The 20,925-nt window shown below is 41.4% G+C and overlaps 1 protein-coding gene across 4 annotated transcripts; it reads right to left on the bottom strand.

The window, feature by feature from the left end:
* Positions 1-16,782: 16,782 nt before the first annotated feature.
* Positions 16,783-20,176, bottom strand: GZMH (granzyme H). Of its 4 annotated transcripts, none has more exons than XM_030931190.1 (5): positions 19,879-20,170; positions 18,580-18,740; positions 17,929-18,064; positions 17,457-17,714; positions 16,783-17,049 (listed from the first exon to the last, which is right to left on the bottom strand). In XM_030931190.1, exons 2-5 carry the CDS (start codon positions 18,678-18,680, stop codon positions 16,906-16,908), a joined length of 639 nt encoding a protein of 212 aa, XP_030787050.1. In that variant the 5' UTR covers positions 18,681-18,740; positions 19,879-20,170; the 3' UTR covers positions 16,783-16,905. The 4 variants fall into 4 exon arrangements, with proteins under 4 accessions (XP_030787050.1, XP_010361998.1, XP_030787049.1 ...); XM_010363696.2 differs by having other exon boundaries at positions 18,580-18,727; positions 19,879-20,169; XM_030931189.1 differs by having other exon boundaries at positions 16,788-16,980; positions 18,580-18,727; positions 19,879-20,173.
* Positions 20,177-20,925: the final 749 nt, after the last annotated feature.

Here is a 20,925-nt window from a genome sequence, read left to right as displayed (position 1 = left end):
AGCATAACCTCCATGCCAAACCCAATAAAGACAATATAGAAATGAAACATTATAGCTCAATATAACTTTTGAATATTGATGCAAACCAAATCAATCAATAAGCAAATAGATATTAATATATCATAAGTAACTTGGGTTTATCCTAGGAACACATAGTTGACTTTTCATTTGAAAAGCAAAATTGCTATAACACATCATATGAACTGATTAAAGAAGAAACATCATGTGATTATTTAAGTGAAACAACGAAGTCCTCAAACATTTTCTAAAATTTATCCTTATTTACTTAAAAAATATTCTTAGCAGACTAGGAATAAAAAGAAATATCTTTAATCTGATAGAAGTTATCCACAAAATTCCCACAGCAATCAATCATTATACTTAATGGAAAAGTGTTAAAACCTTTTTTTTTGAGAGCAAAACATTACAAGAATGCCGGAATACAAATTATTATCAGTTCTGTTCAACAGTACACTAGCGGTTTTAGCCAGTGCAGTTAGGTAGGAAATGGAAATGAAAGGTATAAAGACAGGAAAAGAGAAAACAAAATTGTAATGATATGAGGAAATGGTAGTATACGTAGACAATCCAAAAGCATCTACAGGTAAATTACCATAATTAATAAGAGTTTTACAGATTTGCTAGAAAAAATCAATTTAAAACAATTATATTTCTACATGTACTGCAATACTGTTAGAAATTTTTAGAAAGTAATACTTAAATGGCATGGAAATGATCAAATAACTAAATATAAATCTTAAAGAATATGTGAAAGACCTCTTTAGTGAAAATTATAAAACTGAATGAAGAGACATTCAAGAAGACCTAAACGTGGAGAGATTCCATGTTCATAGATTGGAAGAAGACTAAATATTGTAAAATGTCAGCTCTCCCAAAATTGATCTATATAGATTCATTGCAATGAGAGGGATTTTATAGAACTTAACAGATTGTAAGTATATTTGGAAAACAAATGGCTAATGATAGCCAGGACACCATTAAAGAATGAGAATAAGATGGAAGACTTGTTTTATCAAACAAAGCCATGGGAATGAAGATAGTGTGTTACTGATGAGGCATAGAAACATAGACTAATGGACCAGAAATAAGGACTCCACATGCATGTGGACACTGACATACACATGGATGGATTGATTTATGATGAATGTTACATCTTTATAAAACTTGATCTTCTTCCCCCAAAATATCAAAAAACCTATTCTAGGTAGATTATGGATCCAAGTAGGAATAATGATTTGAATATATAATGGAAGAATATCTTCATGATAGGTAAAGATTTTAGTACTGTATATAAGGTACTAATAATGAAGAAAAGGACTGATGAATTTGACACATCAAAATTGAGAGAAACAAAAGACAATTCATAGAGTAGGCAAAGATGCTTGAAATACACATTATCAAAAAAGGGCTTATATTCAAATTATATAAAGAACTTGTATAAATCTGGCCAGTTGCAGTGGCTCACCCGTGCCCCAGCACCTTGGGAGACCAAGGCGGGCAGATCACTTGAGGTCAGGAGTTGAAGACCAGCCTGATCAACATGGTGAAAACCTGTCTCTACTAAGAATATACACAAAAAAATTAGCCAGGATGGTGGCACATACTTGTAACCTCAGCTGCTTGGGTGGCTGAGGTAGGAGAATTGCTTGGGGAACTGGGGAGGTTGAGGTTGCTGTAAGCCGAGATTACCTCACTGGGCAACAAAGCGAGACTGTCTCAAAACAAAACAAAACAAAAAAAACTTGCAATGAAGAAGACAATTAACTTAATAAAACAGTAGCCAAAAGACTTGAAGAGTTTTATCTCAAAACAGGAAATCGAAGTGGTCAGTAAACATGAAAACATGTTACTCTGACTAGATATTAGAGAAGCACTCATTTGAGCATAATGAAGGCCACGTATGGTGGCTTATGCCTGTAATTCCAGGACTTTGGGAGGCCAAGGTGAGGGGATCACTTGAGCCCAGGAGTTAGAGACTGGGTGTGATGGCATGTGCCTGTAGTCCCAGCTACTTGGAAGGCTGTAGTGGGAGTTGAGGCTGCAGTGAGCCATGATTGTGCCATTGCATTCCAGCCTGGGTGACAAGGCAAGACCCTGTCTCAAGGAAAGAAAAAAGAAAAAAGTGTAATACCAGTTACAGCTACCATGTTGGCTCTTTTTTCCAATCCTAGGTATATACCCTAGAGAAACATTGGGTGCAAATTTCTACCACACACGTGTCCAAGAAGGTCATAGCAGCATGTTCATGATAGCCTCAAACTGGAAACACTTGGAAGGTCCACCAATAGCACTATGAATAATCAAATTGTAGTATATTCATATAATGGAATATTGCTTAGCCATAAAAATAAAACTTCCTTCATGCAGCTATGCAAATGAATCTTACAAGCATAATGTTAAAAGAACCCAAGAAGACTACTTTAATTTTATTTATATAAAGTTCAAAACTAGGCAAAATGAAAGTATATTGGATAGCAATATATATATATATGGGGTAAATGTATGATGAAAAGCAAGGAAATAGTTATCACCAAAGTCAGAAAAGTAGTTAACTCTGGAATTGGAGGGCAGAAAGGGCATTTTGAGTAGGAAGAGACATATGGCAGATTTCAGTAGTGTTGAACAAACCCAATTTCCTGACATAAAAATGTAGTGTTTACCTTATAATTACTTTTTTTTTTTTTTTTTTTTTGAGACGGAGTTTCGCTCTGTCACCCAGGCTGGAGTACAGTGGCCGGATCTCAGCTCACTGCAAGCTCCACCTCCCGGGTTTATGCCATTCTCCTGCCTCAGCCTCCCGAGTAGCTGGGACTACAGGCTCCCGCCACCTCGCCCGGCTAGTTTTTTGTATTTTTTAGTAGAGACGGGGTTTCACCGTGTTAGCCAGGATGGTCTCGATCTCCTGACCTCGTGATCCGCCCGTCTCGGCCTCCCAAAGTGCTGGGATTACAGGCTTGAGCCACCGCGCCCGGCCTTTAAACTCTCAATTTATGTTTTATGAACTCGTGTGTGTACATTTTGTAATACATTTAAAAAAAAATCTGATTGCCAGAGGATGGGGATTAGAGAGAACATTCAGATAGAGAGGGGAATATATGAGTAGAGTGGGGCACATACTTTTAATTTATTTTTTATCTTAATAAAAATTATAATATTTGAACAAAAAGACCAATATGTTTCACAATAGCTATAACTGGTTACATCTGCTTTTGACTGTTTTATTACATTTCCGTCAGTTATAATTTTTTTTCTCCTCTGGGATGTTGGGACATTAATGTAGAGTATTTTCCACCTCCTCCCTGGGCCCCATAAGCCACTGACAATGCAAATCGTCTGAGAAGGCAGTTGCCAGTTGTTGCTGGGTCAAATCCCCCTCCTTTCCTCTGATGCTACTCTAGTCAGTAACCAATTTAGTTCCTCTTGGCTTTATAGGAGACCAGCATAGTACTGAATCGCTCCAGACCCTCAGGGCTACCTTAAAATCACTCTTAAAAGGACGTTTTGGAAGCTCCTTGGGAAGTTCCCACTGATGAACTTGTGATTGCTTTATTAAGGGTCAGTGCTGAGAGAGGGGTGTGCCAGAGTCATTGTCTTCCAACCACAGTTGTCTTCAGGGAGCCAGATGCTTTCTTGCCAAGAACTGGCCTGTGTTGTCATTCTTGTAGGAAAGAAAAGGTGACAAAGAAAAGAGTGAGCCCCTCAGAGGGTCCTGAAATACATAATTTGCTGTAGCAAAATCACTGGGAGTTGCTTAAAATCTTCTCATCAGAGTAGTCAGAGGGAAACAGGCAAGCAGAAGCCCTGGCTATGGCAGAGAAAGATTTGAAAAAAGATTCAAGGTCCTTCATGTTTCCTGGTAGAAAGGCTTACTTCTAAGATTGAGCAGTGCCTCTGCGATCCTGGGTAGATGTGAGAAAGACATAAAGGTGATGTGTGTGTGTGTTTATATATGTGTGTGTGTATATATATATATGTAATTTTTTTCCTTGTCGATTCATCCATTGGTGAATATTTAGCTTGATTACATATCTTTGCTATTGTGGGTAGTGCTGCATAAACACGGAAGTGCAGGTATCCCTTTGGTATACTGATTTCCTTTCATTTCAATAAATACCCAGTAGTGGAAATGCTGGATCATGTGGTAGCTCTATTTATTTCTTTATTTATTTTTTTGTGAAACCTCCATACTGTTTTCCATAATTGCTATGCTAATTTATATTCTCACCAACAGTGGATAAGTTTCCTTTTCTCTGCATCCTCGCCAGCATTCCTTATATTTTGTCTTTTTGATAATAGCATTATAACTGAAGTCAGATGATACCTCATGGTGGTTTTGATTTGCATTTTCCTGGTAATGAATGATGTTGAACACTTTTTCATATCTCTGTTGGCCATTTTCTTTTAAGAAATGTCTATTCCTATTCTTTGCCCTTTTTCATAGGATTATTATTATTATTATTTTGCTGTTGAATTTTTGAGTTCCTTGTATATTCTGGATATTAGTTCCTTGCTGGATGAATAGTTTGCAAATATTTTCTCCCATTTTACAGGTTGTCTCTTTATTCTGTTGCTTCCTTTGCTGTGCAGAGCTTTTATTTTAATATAGTCTATTTTGTCTATGTTTGTTTTTGTTGCCTGTGCTTTTGAGGTCTTAACCATGAAATCTTTGCCTGGATTGAAGTCCTAAAGCATTACTCCTATGTTTTTTTCTAGTAGTTTCATATTTTTGGGTCTTACATTTAAGACTTTAATACATTTCAAGTTGGTTTTTGTATATGGAAAGAGATAGGGATCTAGTTTCATTCTTCTGCATATAGATAGCTGGTTTTGGCAGAATCATTCATTGAAGAGGGTGTCCTTTTCCCAATGTATGCTCGTGGCAACTGTCAAAAATCAGCTGGCTGTAAATACATGGATTTATTTCTGGGTTCTCTATTATGTTCCATTAGTTTAAATGTCTATTTAAATTCCAGTGCCATGCTGATTTTGTTACTATAGCTTTGTAGTATATTTGAAGTCAAGTAGTGTGATGCCTCCAGCTTTGTTCTTTTTGCTCAGGATTGCTTTGGCTATTCAGGATCTTTTTTGGTTCCATATAAATTTTAGGATTTTTTTCTATACCTGTGAAGAATGTCATTGACATTTTGATAGGAATTGCATGGAATTCATAGATAGGGATTGCTTTGGGTAATTTGGTTATTTTTCACAATATTAATTCTTCTTTTTCCTGAGCATGAGATGTCTTTTCATTTTATTTTATTTTTTATTTTTCCATAAGTTATTGGGGTACTGGTGGTATTTGGTTGCATGAGTAATTTCTCTAGTGGTGATTTGTGAGATTCTGGTGTACTCTTCACCTGAGCAGTATACACTACACCATATTTGTAGTGTTTATCCCTCCTCCCACTTCTCCTCCCAAGTCCCCAAAGTCCATTGTATCATTCTTATACCTTTGCATCCTCATAGCTTAACTCCTGCATATCAGTGAGAACATCAGTGCTTGGTTTTCCATTTCTGAGTTACTTCACTTAGAATAATAGTCTCCAATCTCATCCAGGTCACTGTGAATGCCATTAATTAATTCCTTTTTATGGCTAAGTAGTATTCCATTGTATAAATATACCAGTTTCTTTTTTTTTCCTGAGGAAGGATTTTATTTCTTTTACAATTTTTTTTAGATATTATAAAATAGGAATAATCTGACTGTAATTAGTCTAATTACAGATTACTTATTTACATATCTGATATTATATACTAAGCTGTGAGCTATTTATGGATACTTTTTTTTATTATACTTTAAGTTCTAGGATACATGTGCACAACGTGCAGGTTTGTTACATATGTATACATGTGCCGTGTTGGTGTGCTGCACCGATTAACTTGTCATTTACATTAGGTATATCTCCTAATGCTATCCCTCCCCTCTACCCCCTCCCCACAATAGGACCCATTGTGTGATGCTCCCCTTCCTGTGTCCAAGTAATCTCACTGTTCAGTTCCCACCTATGAGTGAGAACATGTGGTATTTGGTTTTCTGTTCTTGCGATTGTTTGCTGAGAATGATGGTTTCCAGCTGCATCCATCTCCCTACAAAGGACACGAACTCATCCTTTTTTATGGTTGCATAGCATTCCATGGTGTATATGTGTCACATTTTCTTAATCTAGTCTGTCACTGATGGACATTTGGGTTGATTCCAAGTCTTTGCTATTGTGAATAATGCTGCAATAAACATACGGGTGCATATGTCTTTATAGCAGCATGGCTTATAATTCTTTGGGTATATACCCAGTAATGGGATGGCTGGGTCAAATGGTATTTCTAGTTCTAGATCCTCGAGGAATCGCCACACTGTTTTCCACAATGGTTGAACTAGTTTACAGTCCCACCAACAGTGTAAAGTGTTCCTATTTCTCCACATCCTCTCCAGCACCTGTTGTTTCCTGATTTTTTAATGATTGCCATTCCAGCAGGTGTGAGATGGTATCTCATTGTGGTTTTGATTTGCATTTCTCTGATGGCAAGTGATGATGAGCCTTTTTTCATGTGTCTGTTGGCTGTATGAATGTCTTCTTTTGAGAAGTGTCTGTTCATATCCTTTGCCCACTTTTTGATGGGGTTGTTTGTTTTTCTCTTGTAAATTTGACTGAGTTCTTTATAGGTTCTGGATATTAGCCCTTTGTCAGATGAGTAGATTGCAAAAATTTTCTCCCATTCTGTAGGTTGCCTGTTCACTCTGATGGTAGTTTCTTTTGCTGTGCAGAAGCGCTTTCGTTTAATTAGATCCCATTTGTCAATTTTGGCTTTTGTTGCCATTGCTTTTGGTGTTTTAGACATGAAGTCCTTGCCCATGTCTATGTCCTGAATGGTATTACCTACGTTTTCTTCCAGGGTTTTTATGGTTTTAGGTCTAATATTTAAGTCTCTAATCCATCTTGAATTAATTTTCCTGTAAGGAGTAAGGAAAGGATCCGGTTTCAGCTTTCTACTTATGGCTAGTCAATTTTCCCAGCACCATTTATTCAATAGAGAATCCTTTCCCCATTTCTTGTTTTTGTCAGGTTTGTCAAAGATCAGATGGCTGTAGATGTATGGTATTATTTCTGAGGGCTCTGTTCAGTTCCATTGGTCTATATCTCTGTTTGGGTACCAATACCATGCTGTTTTGGTTACTGTAGCCTTGTAGTATAGTTTGAAGTCAGGTAGCGTGATGCCTCCAGCTTTGTTCATTTGGCTTAGGATTGTCTTGGCAATGTGGGGTCTTTTTTGGTTCCATATGAACTTTAAAGCAGTATTTTCCAATTCTGTGAAGAAAGTCATTGGTAGCTTGATGGGAATGGCATTGAATCTATAAATGACCTTGGGGAGTATGGCCATTTTCACGATATTGATTCTTCCTATCCATGAGCATGGTATGTTCTTCCATTTGTTTGTGTCCTCTTTTATTTCACTGAGCAGTGGTTTGTAGTTCTCCTTGAAGAGGTCCTTTACATTCCTTGTAAGTTGGATTCCTAGGTATTTTATTCTCTTTGAAGCTATTGTGAATGGGAGTTCATTCATGATTTGGCTCTCTGTTTGTCTTTTACAGGTGTATAATAATGCTTGTGATTTTTGCACATTGATTTTGTATCCTGAGACTTTGCTGAAGTTGCTTATCAGCTTAAGGAGATTTTGGGCTGAGACAATGGGGTTTTCTAAATATACAACCATGTCATCTGCGAACAGGAACAATTTGACTTCTTCTTTTCCTTACTGAATACCCTTTATTTCTTTCTCTTGCCTGATTGCCCTAGCCAGAACTTCCAACACCATGGTGAATAGGAATGGTGAGAGAGGGCATCCCTGTCTTGTGCCAGTTTTCAAAGGGAATGCTTCCAGTTTCCACCCATTCAGTATGATATTGGCTGTGGGTTTGTCATAAATAGCTCTTATTATTTTGAGATACATTCCATCAATACTGAATTTATTGAGAGTTTTTAGCATGAAGGGTTGTTGAATTTTGTCAAAGGCCTTTTCTGCATCTATTGAGATAATCATGTGGTTTTTGTCTTTGGTTCTGTTTATATGCTGGATTACGTTTATTTATTTGTGTATGTTGAACCAGGCTTGCATCCCAGGGATGAAGCCCACTTGATCATGGTGGATAAGCTTCTTGATGTGCTGCTGGATTCCGTTTGCCGGTATTTCATTGAGGATTTTTGCATTGATGTTCATCGGGGATATTGCTCTAAAATTGTCTTTTTTTATTGTATCTCTGTCAGGCTTTGGTATCAGGATGATGTTGGCCTTCTAAAATGAGTTAGGGAGGATTCCCTCTTTTTCTAGTGATTGGAATAGTTTCAGAAGGAATGGTACCAACTCCTCCTTGTACCTCTGGTAGAATTTGGCTGTGAATCCATCTGGTCCTGGACTTTTTTTGGTTGGTAGGCTATTAATTATTGCCTCAATTTCAGAGCCTACTATTGGTCTATTCAGGGATTCAACTTCTTCCTGGTTCAGTCTTGGGAGAGTGTAAGTGTCCAGGAAATTATCCATTTCTTCTAGGTTTTCTAGTTTATTTGCATAGAGGTGTTTATAGTATTCTCTGATGGTAGCTTGTATTTCTGTGGGGTCAGTGGTGATATCCCCTTTATCATTTTTTATTGTATCTATATGATTCTTCTCTCTTTTCTTCTTTATTAGTCTTGCTGGTGGTCTATCAATTTTGTTGATCTTTTCAAAAAACCAGCTCCTGGAGTCATTGATATTTTGGAGGGTTTTTGGTGTCTCTATCTCCTTCAATTCTGCTCTGATCTTAGCTATTTCTTGCCTTCTGCTAGCTTTTGAATGTGTTTGCTCTTGCTTCTCTAGTTCTTTTAATTGTGATGATAGGGTGTCAATTTTAGATCTTTCCTGCTTTCTCTTGTGGGCGTTTAGTGCTATAAATTTCCCTCACACACTGCTTTAAATGTGTCCCAGAGATTCTGGTATGTTGTATCTTTGTTCTCATTCATTTCAAAGTACATCTTTATTTCTGCCTTCATCCCGTTATGTACCCAGTAGTCATTCAGGTGCAGGTTGTTCAGTTTCCATGTAGTTGAGTGGTTTTGATTGAGTTTCTTAGTCCTGAGTTCTAGTTTGATTGCACTGTGGTCTGAGAGACAGTTTGTTATAATTTCTGTTCTTTTACATTTGCTGAGGAGTGCTTTACTTACAACTATGTGGCCAGTTTTGGAATAAGTGTGATATGGTGCTGAGAAGAATGTATATTCTGTTGATTTGGGGTGTAGAGTTCTGTAGATGTCTATTAGGTCCGCTTGGTGCAGAGTTGAGTTCAATTCCTGGATATCCTTGTTAACTTTCTGCCTCGTTGATCTGTCTAATGTTGACAGTGGGGTGTTAAAGTCTCCCATTATTATTGTATGGGAATCTAAGTCTCTTTGTAAGTCTCTAAGGACTTGCTTTACGAATCTGGGTACTCCTGTATTGGGTGCATATATATTTAGGACAGTTAGCTCTTCCTGATGAATTGATCCCTTTACCATTATATAATGGCCTTCTTTGTCTCTTTTGATCTTTGATGGTTTAAAATCTGTTTTATCAGAGACTAGGATTGCAACTCCTGCTTTTTTTTTTTGTTTTCCATTTGCTTGGTAGATCTTCCTCCATCCCTTTATTTTGAGCCTATGTGTGTCTCTGCATGTGAGATGGGTCTCCTGAATACAGCAAACTGATGTGTCTTGACTCTTTATCCAATTAGCCAGTCTGTGTCTTTTAATTGGACCATGTAGTCCATTTACATTTAAGGTTAATATTGTTATGTGTGAACTTGATCCTGTCATTATGATGTTAGCTGGTTATTTTGCTCGCTAGTTGATGCAGTTTCTTCCTAGCATTGATGGACTTTACATTTTGACATGTTTTTGCAATGGCTGGTACCTGTTGTTCCTTTTCATGTTTAGTGCTTACTTCAGGATATATTGTAGGGCAGGCCTTGCGGTGCCAAAATCTCTAAGCATTTGCTTGTCTGTAACGGATTTTATTTCTCTTTCACTTATGAAACTTAGTTTGGCTGGATATGAAATTCTGGGTTGAAAATTCTTTTCTTTAAGAATGTTGAATATTGGCCCCCACTGTCTTCTGGCTTGGAGAGTTTCTGCTGAGAGATCTGCTGTTAGTCTGATGGGCTTCCCTTTGTGTGTAACCTGACCTTCCTCTCTGGTTGCCGTTAACATTTTTTTCTTCTTTTCAACTTTGGTGAATCTGACAATTGTGTATCTTGTAGTTGCTCTTCTCAAGGAGTATCTTTGTGGTGTTCTCTGTGTTTCCTGAATTTGGGTGTTGGCCTGCCTTACTAGATTGTGGAAGTTCTCCTGGATGATATCCTGCAGAGTGTTTTCCAATTTGGTTCCATTTTCCCCATCACTTTCAGTCACACCACTCAGATATAGATTTGGTCTTTTCACGTAATCCCATACTTCTTGGAGCCTTTGTTCATTTCTTTTTACACTTTTTTCTCCACACTTCTCTTCTTGCTCCATTTTATTCAATTGATCTTCAATCACTGATGCTCTTTCTTCCAGTTGATCAAGTTGGTTACTGAAGCTTGTGCATATGTCTTGTGTTTCTCATGTTATGGTTTTCATCTCTGTCAGTTCTTTTAAGGTCTTCTCTGCATTGATTATTCTAGTTATCCTTTCATCCGTTCTTTTTTCAAGGTTTTTAGTTTCTTTGCGCTGGTTATGTAGTTCCTCCTTTAGCTCTGAGAAGTTTGATTGACTGAAGCCTTCTTCTCTCAACTCATCAAAGTCATTCTCCGTCCAGCTTCGTTCCGTTGCTGGCGATGAGCTGCGTTCCTTTGGAGGGGGAGATGCGCTCTGATTTTTTGAATTTCCAGCTTTTCTGCACTGCTTTTTCCCCATCTTTGTGGTTTTATCTGCCTTTGGTCTTTGGCGATGGTGATGTACTGATGGGGTTTTGGTGTGGGTGTCCTTTCTGTTTGTTAGTTTTCCTTCTAACAGTCAGGACCCTCAACCGTAGGTCTGTTGGAGTTTGCTTGAGGTCCACTCCAGACCCTGTTTGCCTGGGCATCAGCAGTGGAGGCTGCAGAAGTTAGAATATTGCTGCACAGCGAGTGTTGCTGTCTGATTCTTGCTCTGGAAGCTTCATCTCAGGTGTGTACCCCGCCGTGTGAGGTGTGAGGTGTCGTTCTGCACCTAGTGGGGGATGTCTCCCCATTAGGCTACTCAGGGGTCAGGGACCCATTTGAGCAGACAGTCTGTCCATTCTCAGATCTCAACCTCCGTGCTGGGAGATCCACTGCTCTCTTCAAAGCTATCAGACAGGGGCATTTACTTCTGCCGAGGTAAATGAGACTCCCAGAGGAGGAGTCTAAATATATGGACCTAACACTGGAGCTCCTCCCAGAGGAGGGTCTCAAGGGGTGTGTGGGACTCAGCATGAACTCCCTTTTCGGAACAATGCCATCACATGGATTCCAGGCAGCTCCCTATACTAGTCTAAGAGCCCATAAGCATTCGAAGGTTCTCCTGTGGCTAGGGTTGCAGAAGTCCATGGTGGCAATTGCACTCCTGTTTGTCTCTCACTTACCTCTTCCCTGCACTGTGGAGTTTCTCCTGGCTTCAACCTGACCCCAGCCAGGCTGGCTGCTTCACTTTCCACTCCTTCCATGATTTGGAGGTTTCCCGTCACTTTCCTGCGAATTCTTACGTTCTGTCTTAGAAATACTCTTTGGGCCAGGCTCAGTGGCTCAAGCCTGTAATCCCAGCACTTTGGGAGGCCGAGACGGGCGGATCGCGAGGTCAGGAGATTGAGACCATCTTGGCTAACATGGTGAAACCCCGTCTCTACGAAAACATACAAAAAAACTAGCCGGGCATGGTGGCGGGCGCCTGTAGTCCCAGCTACTTGGGAGGCTGAGGCAGGAGAATGGCGTGAACCCGGGAGGCGGAGCTTGCAGTCAGCCGAGATCCGGCCACTGCACTCCAGCCTGGGTGACAGAGCGAGACTCCATCTCAAAAAAAAAAAAAAAAAAAAAAAAAAAAAAAAGAAATACTATTTGATATGTGATTATCTACCTACTGTTTTGGTCCTTCTTTGTGGAGGAAGTGAGTGCTTCTGGCTAGTGCCGCTAGCCAGCTATCTTCTATTACCTAATATTAAATGGAAAAAGTAGAACATAAAACTGTGTACAATTTGACACAAATTTGACAGAATTGTGGGAAAAGGGCAATAATCAGAACAACAATTTTATGTGATTCTTATTTTCATCTTTATATTATTGATTTTTCTATAATGGATATGTGTTCGTTTCGTAAGCAGGAAACGAAATGTAGAGCACATGATCCTTATAAACAGTACACACCATTAAGCATTTTGATAGAGACAAGCTGGCAGTTTGGCAAAATAATTTCCTTTTCTTCTGAGGGAAGAAATGCAGTTCATTTCATTGATGAGCTGCATTGTCCGGCCTCGCTTGGGATTAGGTGTGGCCGTGCGATTGTTGCAATAAATGGATGTGAGTGGAAATGATGTGGGCACCTTCCAGACCTGGCCCAGAACACACTCCTATGCCTGATCATCTAGGCTTTTCCTCTTCCACGGTTTGATGCAGAAGAAGTTGGGGAAGCATCTTTAGAGAACTGAGCCTGGATCTCTTGATACTGGGCTGACTATGTAATTTGTTGGCCAAACTGGAACACGTGAGAATAAAAGGATACAACTGTTCACTGGGAATATTCAGTTTGTACTGTGTGTGGACAAGAAATCAACTTCTGTTGTGCTAGTCACTGAAATTCTGAAGCTTATTTGTTATAATAGGATTATCTTAACTGACACGTGTACAAACTTAAGCCAACCTTTTTCTCATATGGAATATTGTTAAAAAATAAAGTTAATGTAATAGTCATAAAATTTAAAAAGTTAAATACATTACAAAATAGAAAGATGAATCATGTCAGCCTTAATCCTACCACCCAACTGACCGTTAACAGAGATGTATTTTCACCCAGATTGTTTCTTTGTATATTTTTACATAGATGTGACTAAAATATATTTATTTTTGAATCATATATTTTAAATTAACACATTTTCCTCATTTTATTAAAAATGTATTAGTGAATATCATTTTAAAATGTCATTCATATCTAATAAACAGACTTAATTTACTACTAAATAATACGTAAAAGTTATAGAAAAATTAAGAAAATAGATATGTAGGAAGCAAAAATCCTACAGGAAAAATGTGTATATAAGCACCACCAGCTGTGATGGCTCACACCTGTAATACCAGCACTTTGGGAGGCCGAGGCAGGTGGATCACCTAAGGTCAGGAGTTTGAGACCAGCCTGGCCAACATGGTGAAACCCCTTCTTTACTAAAAATACAAAAAATTGGCTGGACGTGGTAGCACATGTCTGTAATCTCAGCTACTTGGGAGTCTGAGGCAGGAGAATCACTTGAACCACAGTGACCCGAGATCATGCCACTATACTTCTGCCTGGGTGACAGAGCGTGAGACTCTGTCTCAGGAAAAAAAAAAAAAAGAAGAAAAAATGTGTATATAAGCACAAATTTAATCGTAGTATATACCAATCTATAATCTACTTTTAACATAAACATACATGGTTAATATTCTTCCATGTGACAAAATGTAGTTGTATATCATAACTTCAGGGATTCCATAGTGTTTAATAATATGCAGCTTTAAAAAACGAATCCCTCAATTAGTGCTGGATATTTGCATTGTTTCTAAGATTTTAGTTGTGTACCAAGGTTGTTATAATGAACAACTGTGTTCAGTTTTCTTGGTGTGGTTGATGGCTAGGTCAAATACTTCTTTTTTTCCACATAAAATCCAGCTTCTGCAGGACAAAGAATCTCTTTTCTTTTATTGGATCTTTGTGTACAAGCTGTGAAAATACCATTTTCTCAATGCTCATGCTGAATCTGAATATCATCGTTTTTGTAAATCCTTCCCAATCAGATAAGCAAAAAGTATTACTATTTTAATTTGTATCAATTAGTTATTGAACGTTTACTTTTTCCAAATGTTTATTAGTGTTTTTTTTTTTTAAAACAAACTTGCCTATTAATGTTGTTAGCCTAGTTTTTTATAGCTGTGGATAATGTAGATGTTAATGGCTGCAAAATGGATATGTTGAATGCATGATATTTTACCATTTCCCTATTTAGGACATTAATGCTGATTCTAATTTGGGACCTATTATTAAATAATGTTGCAATGAACATATTTATGAATAACCTTCACACACACACACACACACACACACACACACACACACACACACACACACACTTCAGATCTTACATAAGATAAAATCCCATGCTCAATGTCAAGTGTTTCTGTCAGATCTAAGAGGGAAGACTGACCCACCAGGCACTCTCCTGCCAGGATCCTTTGGAGCTGGTGGCAGAAATCTTTGGTCACTTTGCTGCTGTCTGACTTACACCCTGGGACTCCACAGAGCTCTGCTTGGCTGGCTTTTTGGGGTCTTTGTGTTTCTTCTATGTGATGGCCCCCTGACTCCTACGTGTGCTGCTGGTCACTTGCTTATCTCTGCATGTGTTTACGCCTTTCTCACCTGCGCTGCTGCCAGTGCTGCTTCCCAGGGAAAGGCTTGGGAGATGGACATCAGGACAGCCTTATGTGAAAAATAAATCTATTTGTTTTTCCTCCTATTTTTCAATGTGCTGGATTTTTTCCCTGTGTGTAGGTGATTTATTTGTTATTCTTTTCAGTGAAGTTTCTATTTTTTTCCGTGTTGGTCCCATTTGATTCAGTGTTTGCCAGCTATTGTGAGTTTATAGTGTTCTGTCACATTTAACTCATTAGCGGTACTATTTGAGAGCTCAGGATCTTAAATAAAGTCAGCAGGGTCACTATTATATTAACTGTCTCACACTTGAACTGTAGCATTTCTTAGGTTTGTGGACTGAGGTTAATATCTTCTATATGCAGAATAAGCAAAGCTAAGGCTGTTCTGGTTGTCTTCTTCCTTCCTGATATAATTTGGCTCCGTATCCACGCCCAAATCTCACCTTGAATTGTAATAATCCCACATGTCTTGGGAGGGACCTGGTGGGAAGTTATTGAATCAAGGGGGCCAGTTTTTCCTGTGCTGTTCTCATGATAGTGAATAAGTCTCATGAGAGCTGATGGTTTTATAAAGGGGAGTTCCCCCGCACCAGTTCTCTTGCCTGCTACCACGTAAGACATAACTTTGCTTCTAATTCACCTTCTGCCATGATTGTGAGGCCTCTCCAGCCATGTGGAATTGTGAGTCAACTAGACTTCTTTCCTTTATAAATTACCCAATCTCAGGTATGTTCTTATTAGCAGTGTGAGAACAGACTAATATATTTCCACACCTCTGGACACAGACTCCACTGAGCATAGATTAAAAACTTTAGGACCTGAGAATCTCCAAGTCTCTTCTAATTTCACACACTGTCTTTCTGGGATCAAACCAGATCATGCATGTGAGGCTGTAATGAACACTACAGGTAGAATATAGATAATTTAATTATTTTTAAAACACGATTTCCTGTGGATCATAAATACAGATCCATTTATGCCAAACTGACCTGCCTGGTAGAAGCAGAGGAACCAGGAGAATTGAGGTGAAATTTTTTATCATTGTAAAATTTCCAAAAGCAGAGACAGGGCCTATTATATGCCCGGCACAAAGAGAGAGATCAATCAGCAAGTATTCGTCTGTTGATAAATGGCATAGTGTTACTTCCAGCCCAGTGGCCCTGGAGCCCTCTGGGGCACAGCTGCCATAACCCCAGATTGCCAACAGGGGGAGTCTGGGTCTGAGGCCAGGCTAGGCTGAAAGATGTTGAGGCTGCTGAGTGGCTCCACAGAAAGTGATGCCTGAGCCCCTGGGGAAAGCTGCGCTGGACTGAGGGCCTCAGCCAGCCTTGCCCAGGTGGAAGGTGAGAGCTGGCTCCTCTGATCAGCATCAGGTGGGCTGGCAGCCCAGGTCTGGTTGGAACAAGCAGTAGAGAAGAGTTCACACAGAGCTGGGAACTCTGTTAGTGAGATGAGAGAGAGACTGGCTTCAGAACAGGGTGAGCTAGAAGGGAAAGAAACTGGTAGCCAGGGCACTTGGGTGAAAAACACTTGGGAGCTGGGAAGGCCAGCCAGGAAGGAATAAGGTTGACCGAGCTTAGGGCTGGGCCTGGGGCAGGCAAATGGGACCTAGGTGCAGAGGAGCATCTCAAACTCCTAAGCTGCAGGCAGACCTGGCTGTGGGAGAAGCCTGCCCCCGCTGGAGAGACAGGAAATAGGAAAAAGGAAACTGGGTACTCACGGCGTAGTTTCCTGGAAATGGGAAACTGGGTACTCACGGCATGGCCCCTGGCCTTCCGGGTCCCTGGAGTTATTTCCTTTCCACTGCCCTGCTCCATTCTCTGCTCCGTTGTTAGGGGAGTAGGTGGTTGGTTTAGAGATGGTAAGAAATTCCTAAGTTCCAGAGATGTTTATTTATTTATTTTTTGTGAGGGGAGGGGGGTGAAGATTGTTTGCAATGGAGTTCAAACCAGCTCTGACAGAGGGTTCAGTATCAAAGACATGTGATTGAGAAATTGGTGAAAACACTGTACAGCATGGAGTTTAGGGAGGAAGGAGGGCTGGGGGAGAAAGGAAGAAGCAAAAGCCAGAACTGTCAGCAGATGGCTGCCTGGAGCAGTGTTGTGGCATATTGAAGATGGTTCAGTGAATAAATAAGACTTCAGTCATATTTACGCTAGAGATCCATTTATTACAGTCCTGCAACCCCAACCGCCCACCCCTTGGGGATTCTTGCCTCTGTCCCAGAGATGGTCAGGCCCAGAGGAAGGTTAGTCTCATGCCTGCTGTTAGAGGCACTTCATTGTTCTCTTTATCCAGGGCAGGAAGTATGAGATCTTCATGTAGACTCCTGGAGGTGTCCCCTGTTTGTTTCCATGGGAGAAAATACCTTGGGCCACACCCTTACACACGAGGGGCCCCCCGGAGTCCCCCTGTGAACAGAGAGAGGAAAGACTGAGCTGGCCTTTCCTGGGATGGGTGGTCTCTGTTACGGATTTTGTGTGACGTCAGTGCCAGGCAGGCCTTGTCACCTCCCTCAGTCCTGGGTCTCCAGCATGGCCCTGGCTGTGCTTTCTAGCTCTCCCCAGACCAAGCCTTTCTCTGCAATTCTCACGGACGCTTCGGTGATAAGTGACTGTGGGATGACAAATCCCTCCCCTCCAGCCACCCCAATCCACCCAAGGAGTGGACTAAAGCCACCTCAATCCACCCAAGGAGTGGACACAGGCTGTCCAAGCTCTGAGCTGAGAGCATAAGGATCTGGCCACTGCCATACCCCAGAAATCCCTCAAGTTCTTCTCTCCCTGTGGTCTTTCTGGGTAGGGGCTGGAAATCCAACCTTGAAACCGGTCTTTGTCATCTTTGGATCCCCCACACAAATCTCAGTGGCTTTGATGTAATTGCCATGGAAGAGACGTTCACACTCCCAGTCCTTCTGCACTGTCAGCAACACTTCCTGCAGTGTGGTTGCTAAAGTGTCCTTTGAGACACAACCCCAGCCGGCCACACTGCACACCTGCCCTGGCTTCACCTGGACCTTGCTGCTAGGTAACCTGAGGGGCCGTACAGCTGTGGTCCGCCTGGCCTTTCTCTCCAGCTGGTAGGGAAGAAGCAAGAAAGTCCAGGTCAAGCAATGGCCTTCTGGGCCCCGAAACAGTGATGGGGCTGCACAATCTTCCCTCTCCTCTAAGGCATAGGAACTGGCCAAGAGGTCAGGATGGAAAGGAGGGAAGAGCTCGTGTCACAGTGGCCACAGTGGGAGTGGAACCAACTGGACCAAGAAGAGCAAGAGTGGCAGGAGTGTGCCTCACCTGCAGTAGCATGATGTCGTTGGATAAGTTCTCAGGATTATAGGCTGGGTGGGGGATGGCTCTTTTCACAGGGATAAACTGCTGGGTCCGCTCCTGTTCCTTGATATTATGGGCCCCCAAGGTGACATTTATGGAGCTGCACAGAGAGCAGAGTGAGGATGGGGGTGGAGTCACAGAGGATACAGCCCAGCAGTAGTAAAGAGCAGATGACAGCTAGGGCAGGGTGGGGCTGCAGCTGAGGGGAAGTTGAGGGGACAGGAGGGCTCCAGGGCTGAGTGACTGTGCCCTCTGCTTCACAAAGACATGAAGAGTAGGGCTTCCGGGGGCTCTCTCTTGCCTTCAGGAAATATCATGAAATTGCTCGAGTTTGCATTTTGATCCTTAATGCATGAATTCAACCTTTACCACTGCTTTATTTGGCCAGTGTGTGAAACCATGCCACTTGCTCTGACCTCTGACCCTCTGACCCTGTCCTATTTCTCATCCTCTCCTCATCCTAGTCCTATTCCCAGGTGGCTGCTCCAATGAGCTTTCATGGGCTTGCATTACCAGGAACTCTGGAAGCTCCCCTGGGCTGCAGTCCCCAGAAGAAAACAAGGGTCCCTGTTGGGGGGGGGGGGGCTCAGAAGGTGAGCTGGTGTTGCTCCTTACCTTCCCAGGCAGTGAGCAGCTGTCAGCACAAAGTCCTTTCTCACTAGGATGCCGCCACACCTCTTCTTACTCTTCTCATCCAGAAACTGAACAAAGGCCATGTAGGGGCGGGAGTGGGGCTTGGCCTCATGGCCCCCAATGATCTCCTCTGAAAGGAAAGGCTGGAAGATAAAGTAGCTGGGGATGGTTGCGGTCAGGAGAGAAGGCTTAGGATGACAGTGATTGATGGTGAAGTCTTTTGTGTGCTGCAGACAGTGAGGGAGGGTCCTCCTGAGCTCTGCAGGCAGCACTCCTTGCAGGCAGAGTAAGCTTTTCTGAACTTTAAGTCTCAGAACCTTCTCTCAGAAAGAATGGACAGTGCTTGACTTCTGCATCCTACTGCAGAAACATACATGGAGGAAGAAAGATCTATTTTCACAACGGTAGAGCCCCAGAGGATCCTGGACCGTACTTCCCAGGCTCCTCCTTTTTAGTGAGTCTCTCTGATCCCTCTGAGCCTCTGCTGTCCTCCGGATTGGTGCCATTTTCTAATGATCTACCCATGAGCTTCTGGAGTTGGATTTTCTAAAATTCTCGTGTGCCAGGGCCTAACATATTCTACGTTCTCAGTAAGTGTTGTTTGGTGCGTAAATGAATAGCCTCCAATTAGCCTTTGGCTGAGGTTTAGTGGGGGTAGGTCTGGTGGGATTCAGGACCTCAGGGATGTTAGAGGGGGGTACCACCAGGTCAGTGGAGTAGCCGAGGGCCTGGAAAGACAGAAGGAAGTGGAGAAACCAACTAAAAATGAATTGCAAAGCCTAGGTGGAGCCAAGGTATTGGGAGAGCTATGGACACAGTCATCTTGCCACCTCTGAGATAAGTTGTACCATGGACTTCTCTCCTGGGCAGGGGTGATTGGGTGGGGGCACTGAATAATTTAAGTGGTTCTTAAGCTGGGTCCAGTGATAACTCCCACGACTGCAACTTGGTGTCTGAGCTCCTCTTTCCTGGGTTTGAGTGTAGAATAATAATTACTTATCTTTTTCAGCTTCACATTCCCCACCAAATGCCTTTCTAAGAACAATCCATATTCCAGGTCATAAAGGAGAGGTCTAGGGAGAGGCTAACACCTATTAAACCTTTTAGGGAACACCCTTCATTTTTCCATCTTTGCTGAGTCTCTATCTAGCCTCAGATTTATAAGTCTGGGTGTGGAATAGGAGCTGGGCTCAGATTGAAGAAAATTCCTGACCAGTGCTCATAGGTACAAGGTATCTTATAAGATGGGTTCAGGCCTCTAGAATAGGGATAGTCACTTACCTGTCCCAGCCCCAGGGGTCAGAAGAAAGGCCAACAGGAGCAGAAATGGCTGCATTTTCTCAGGAAGGCTGCCCAGGTCAGAGCTGTTGGTGTTGACTCCTTTCAGAAACAAAATGCTGGAGGGGGATGAAGGAGGGATGGGTACAGTAACCTCAGAGACCTCCTAGGCTTGTCCTCTTCTGGTTTTGATGGGTGTCATTATAAGGGTGGTTTATTAAAATTCTCTCATTTGGTTTAAGTCGACACGGCACTGTCACCACATTTACACCCCTGCTGCTGAGTAACAAGGTGAAAGCAAGAATAAAGAACAAGGAGGTGGAACTGTTGAAGCTGTGGCTGGAGCTAGCAGAAAGGCTGGTACTGCGGAAGCTCCTCAGTGACTGAGAAGAACCAAGAATTTCTCCTTTTCTCAGTTCTTGGCTCTTTTTCTACTCAGATAAAATCATGAATAATTATTTAGCAAGCCAGATCCAGGGATATGAGAGACATGACTCTTGCCATTGAAGAGCTGATGGTTAGCAAGAGTAGACTGAAAATCTGTGGTTAGAGCACAAGATGGTAAGGGCCATGGTGGGGAAATATGCTTGTTGGTGTGAGATGGAGGCTGGACTTGCCTTACCAGTATGCAGAGTTGCACACACCGAACAAATACTCCAAAAGGCAACCCATTCCTATCTTACCACTATCTCGGATTCATATTTTTGGAATATTTAGAATCCCCTCTTTAAATATAAATATTCTGTGACAAAGATAACTTTTGTATTCCACAGTTCTACACAAAAGTTCTGGACTTGATATTTATTGAACCAAAATTAGTCATCATTGCGTCCACTGAAGTGTAGTGCTTTATGCTTTGGTTATTTAGCCCTCCTTAAGTGGAGGTAGGGACTGTTCCACTCCATCCGTGCTGCTTATGAATGAGGAGGGGATTTCCCTTGAGAAATGCTAGTTGTTGTTACCAGATGATGAAAAAACGGATGCTGATCATCCTGATAATAACTATCCACTAAGGCCGGGCACGGTGGCTCACGTCTATAATCCCAGCAC

Source organism: Rhinopithecus roxellana, chromosome 5, assembly GCF_007565055.1.
Source record: "Rhinopithecus roxellana isolate Shanxi Qingling chromosome 5, ASM756505v1, whole genome shotgun sequence".
In the NCBI taxonomy this organism is placed as follows: Eukaryota; Metazoa; Chordata; class Mammalia; order Primates; family Cercopithecidae; genus Rhinopithecus; species Rhinopithecus roxellana.
The sequence above is the reverse complement of the archived record's forward strand: the minus strand, read 5'-3'. Positions and strand labels throughout refer to the sequence as shown.

Bases quoted from the DNA above. Each gene is read 5' to 3' on its own strand.
- GZMH (XM_010363696.2), bottom strand. From the start codon at position 19,933: ATGCAGCCATTTCTGCTCCTGTTGGCCTTTCTTCTGACCCCTGGGGCT. The intron at 18,065-18,579 runs GTAAGGAGCAAC...CTCTCTGTGCAG, and splicing joins GCTGCTCACTGCCTGGGAAG to CTCCATAAATGTCACCTTGG. The intron at 17,050-17,456 runs GTTGGATTTCCA...CTCTGTTCACAG, and splicing joins TGACAAAGACCGGTTTCAAG to GGGGACTCCGGGGGGCCCCT.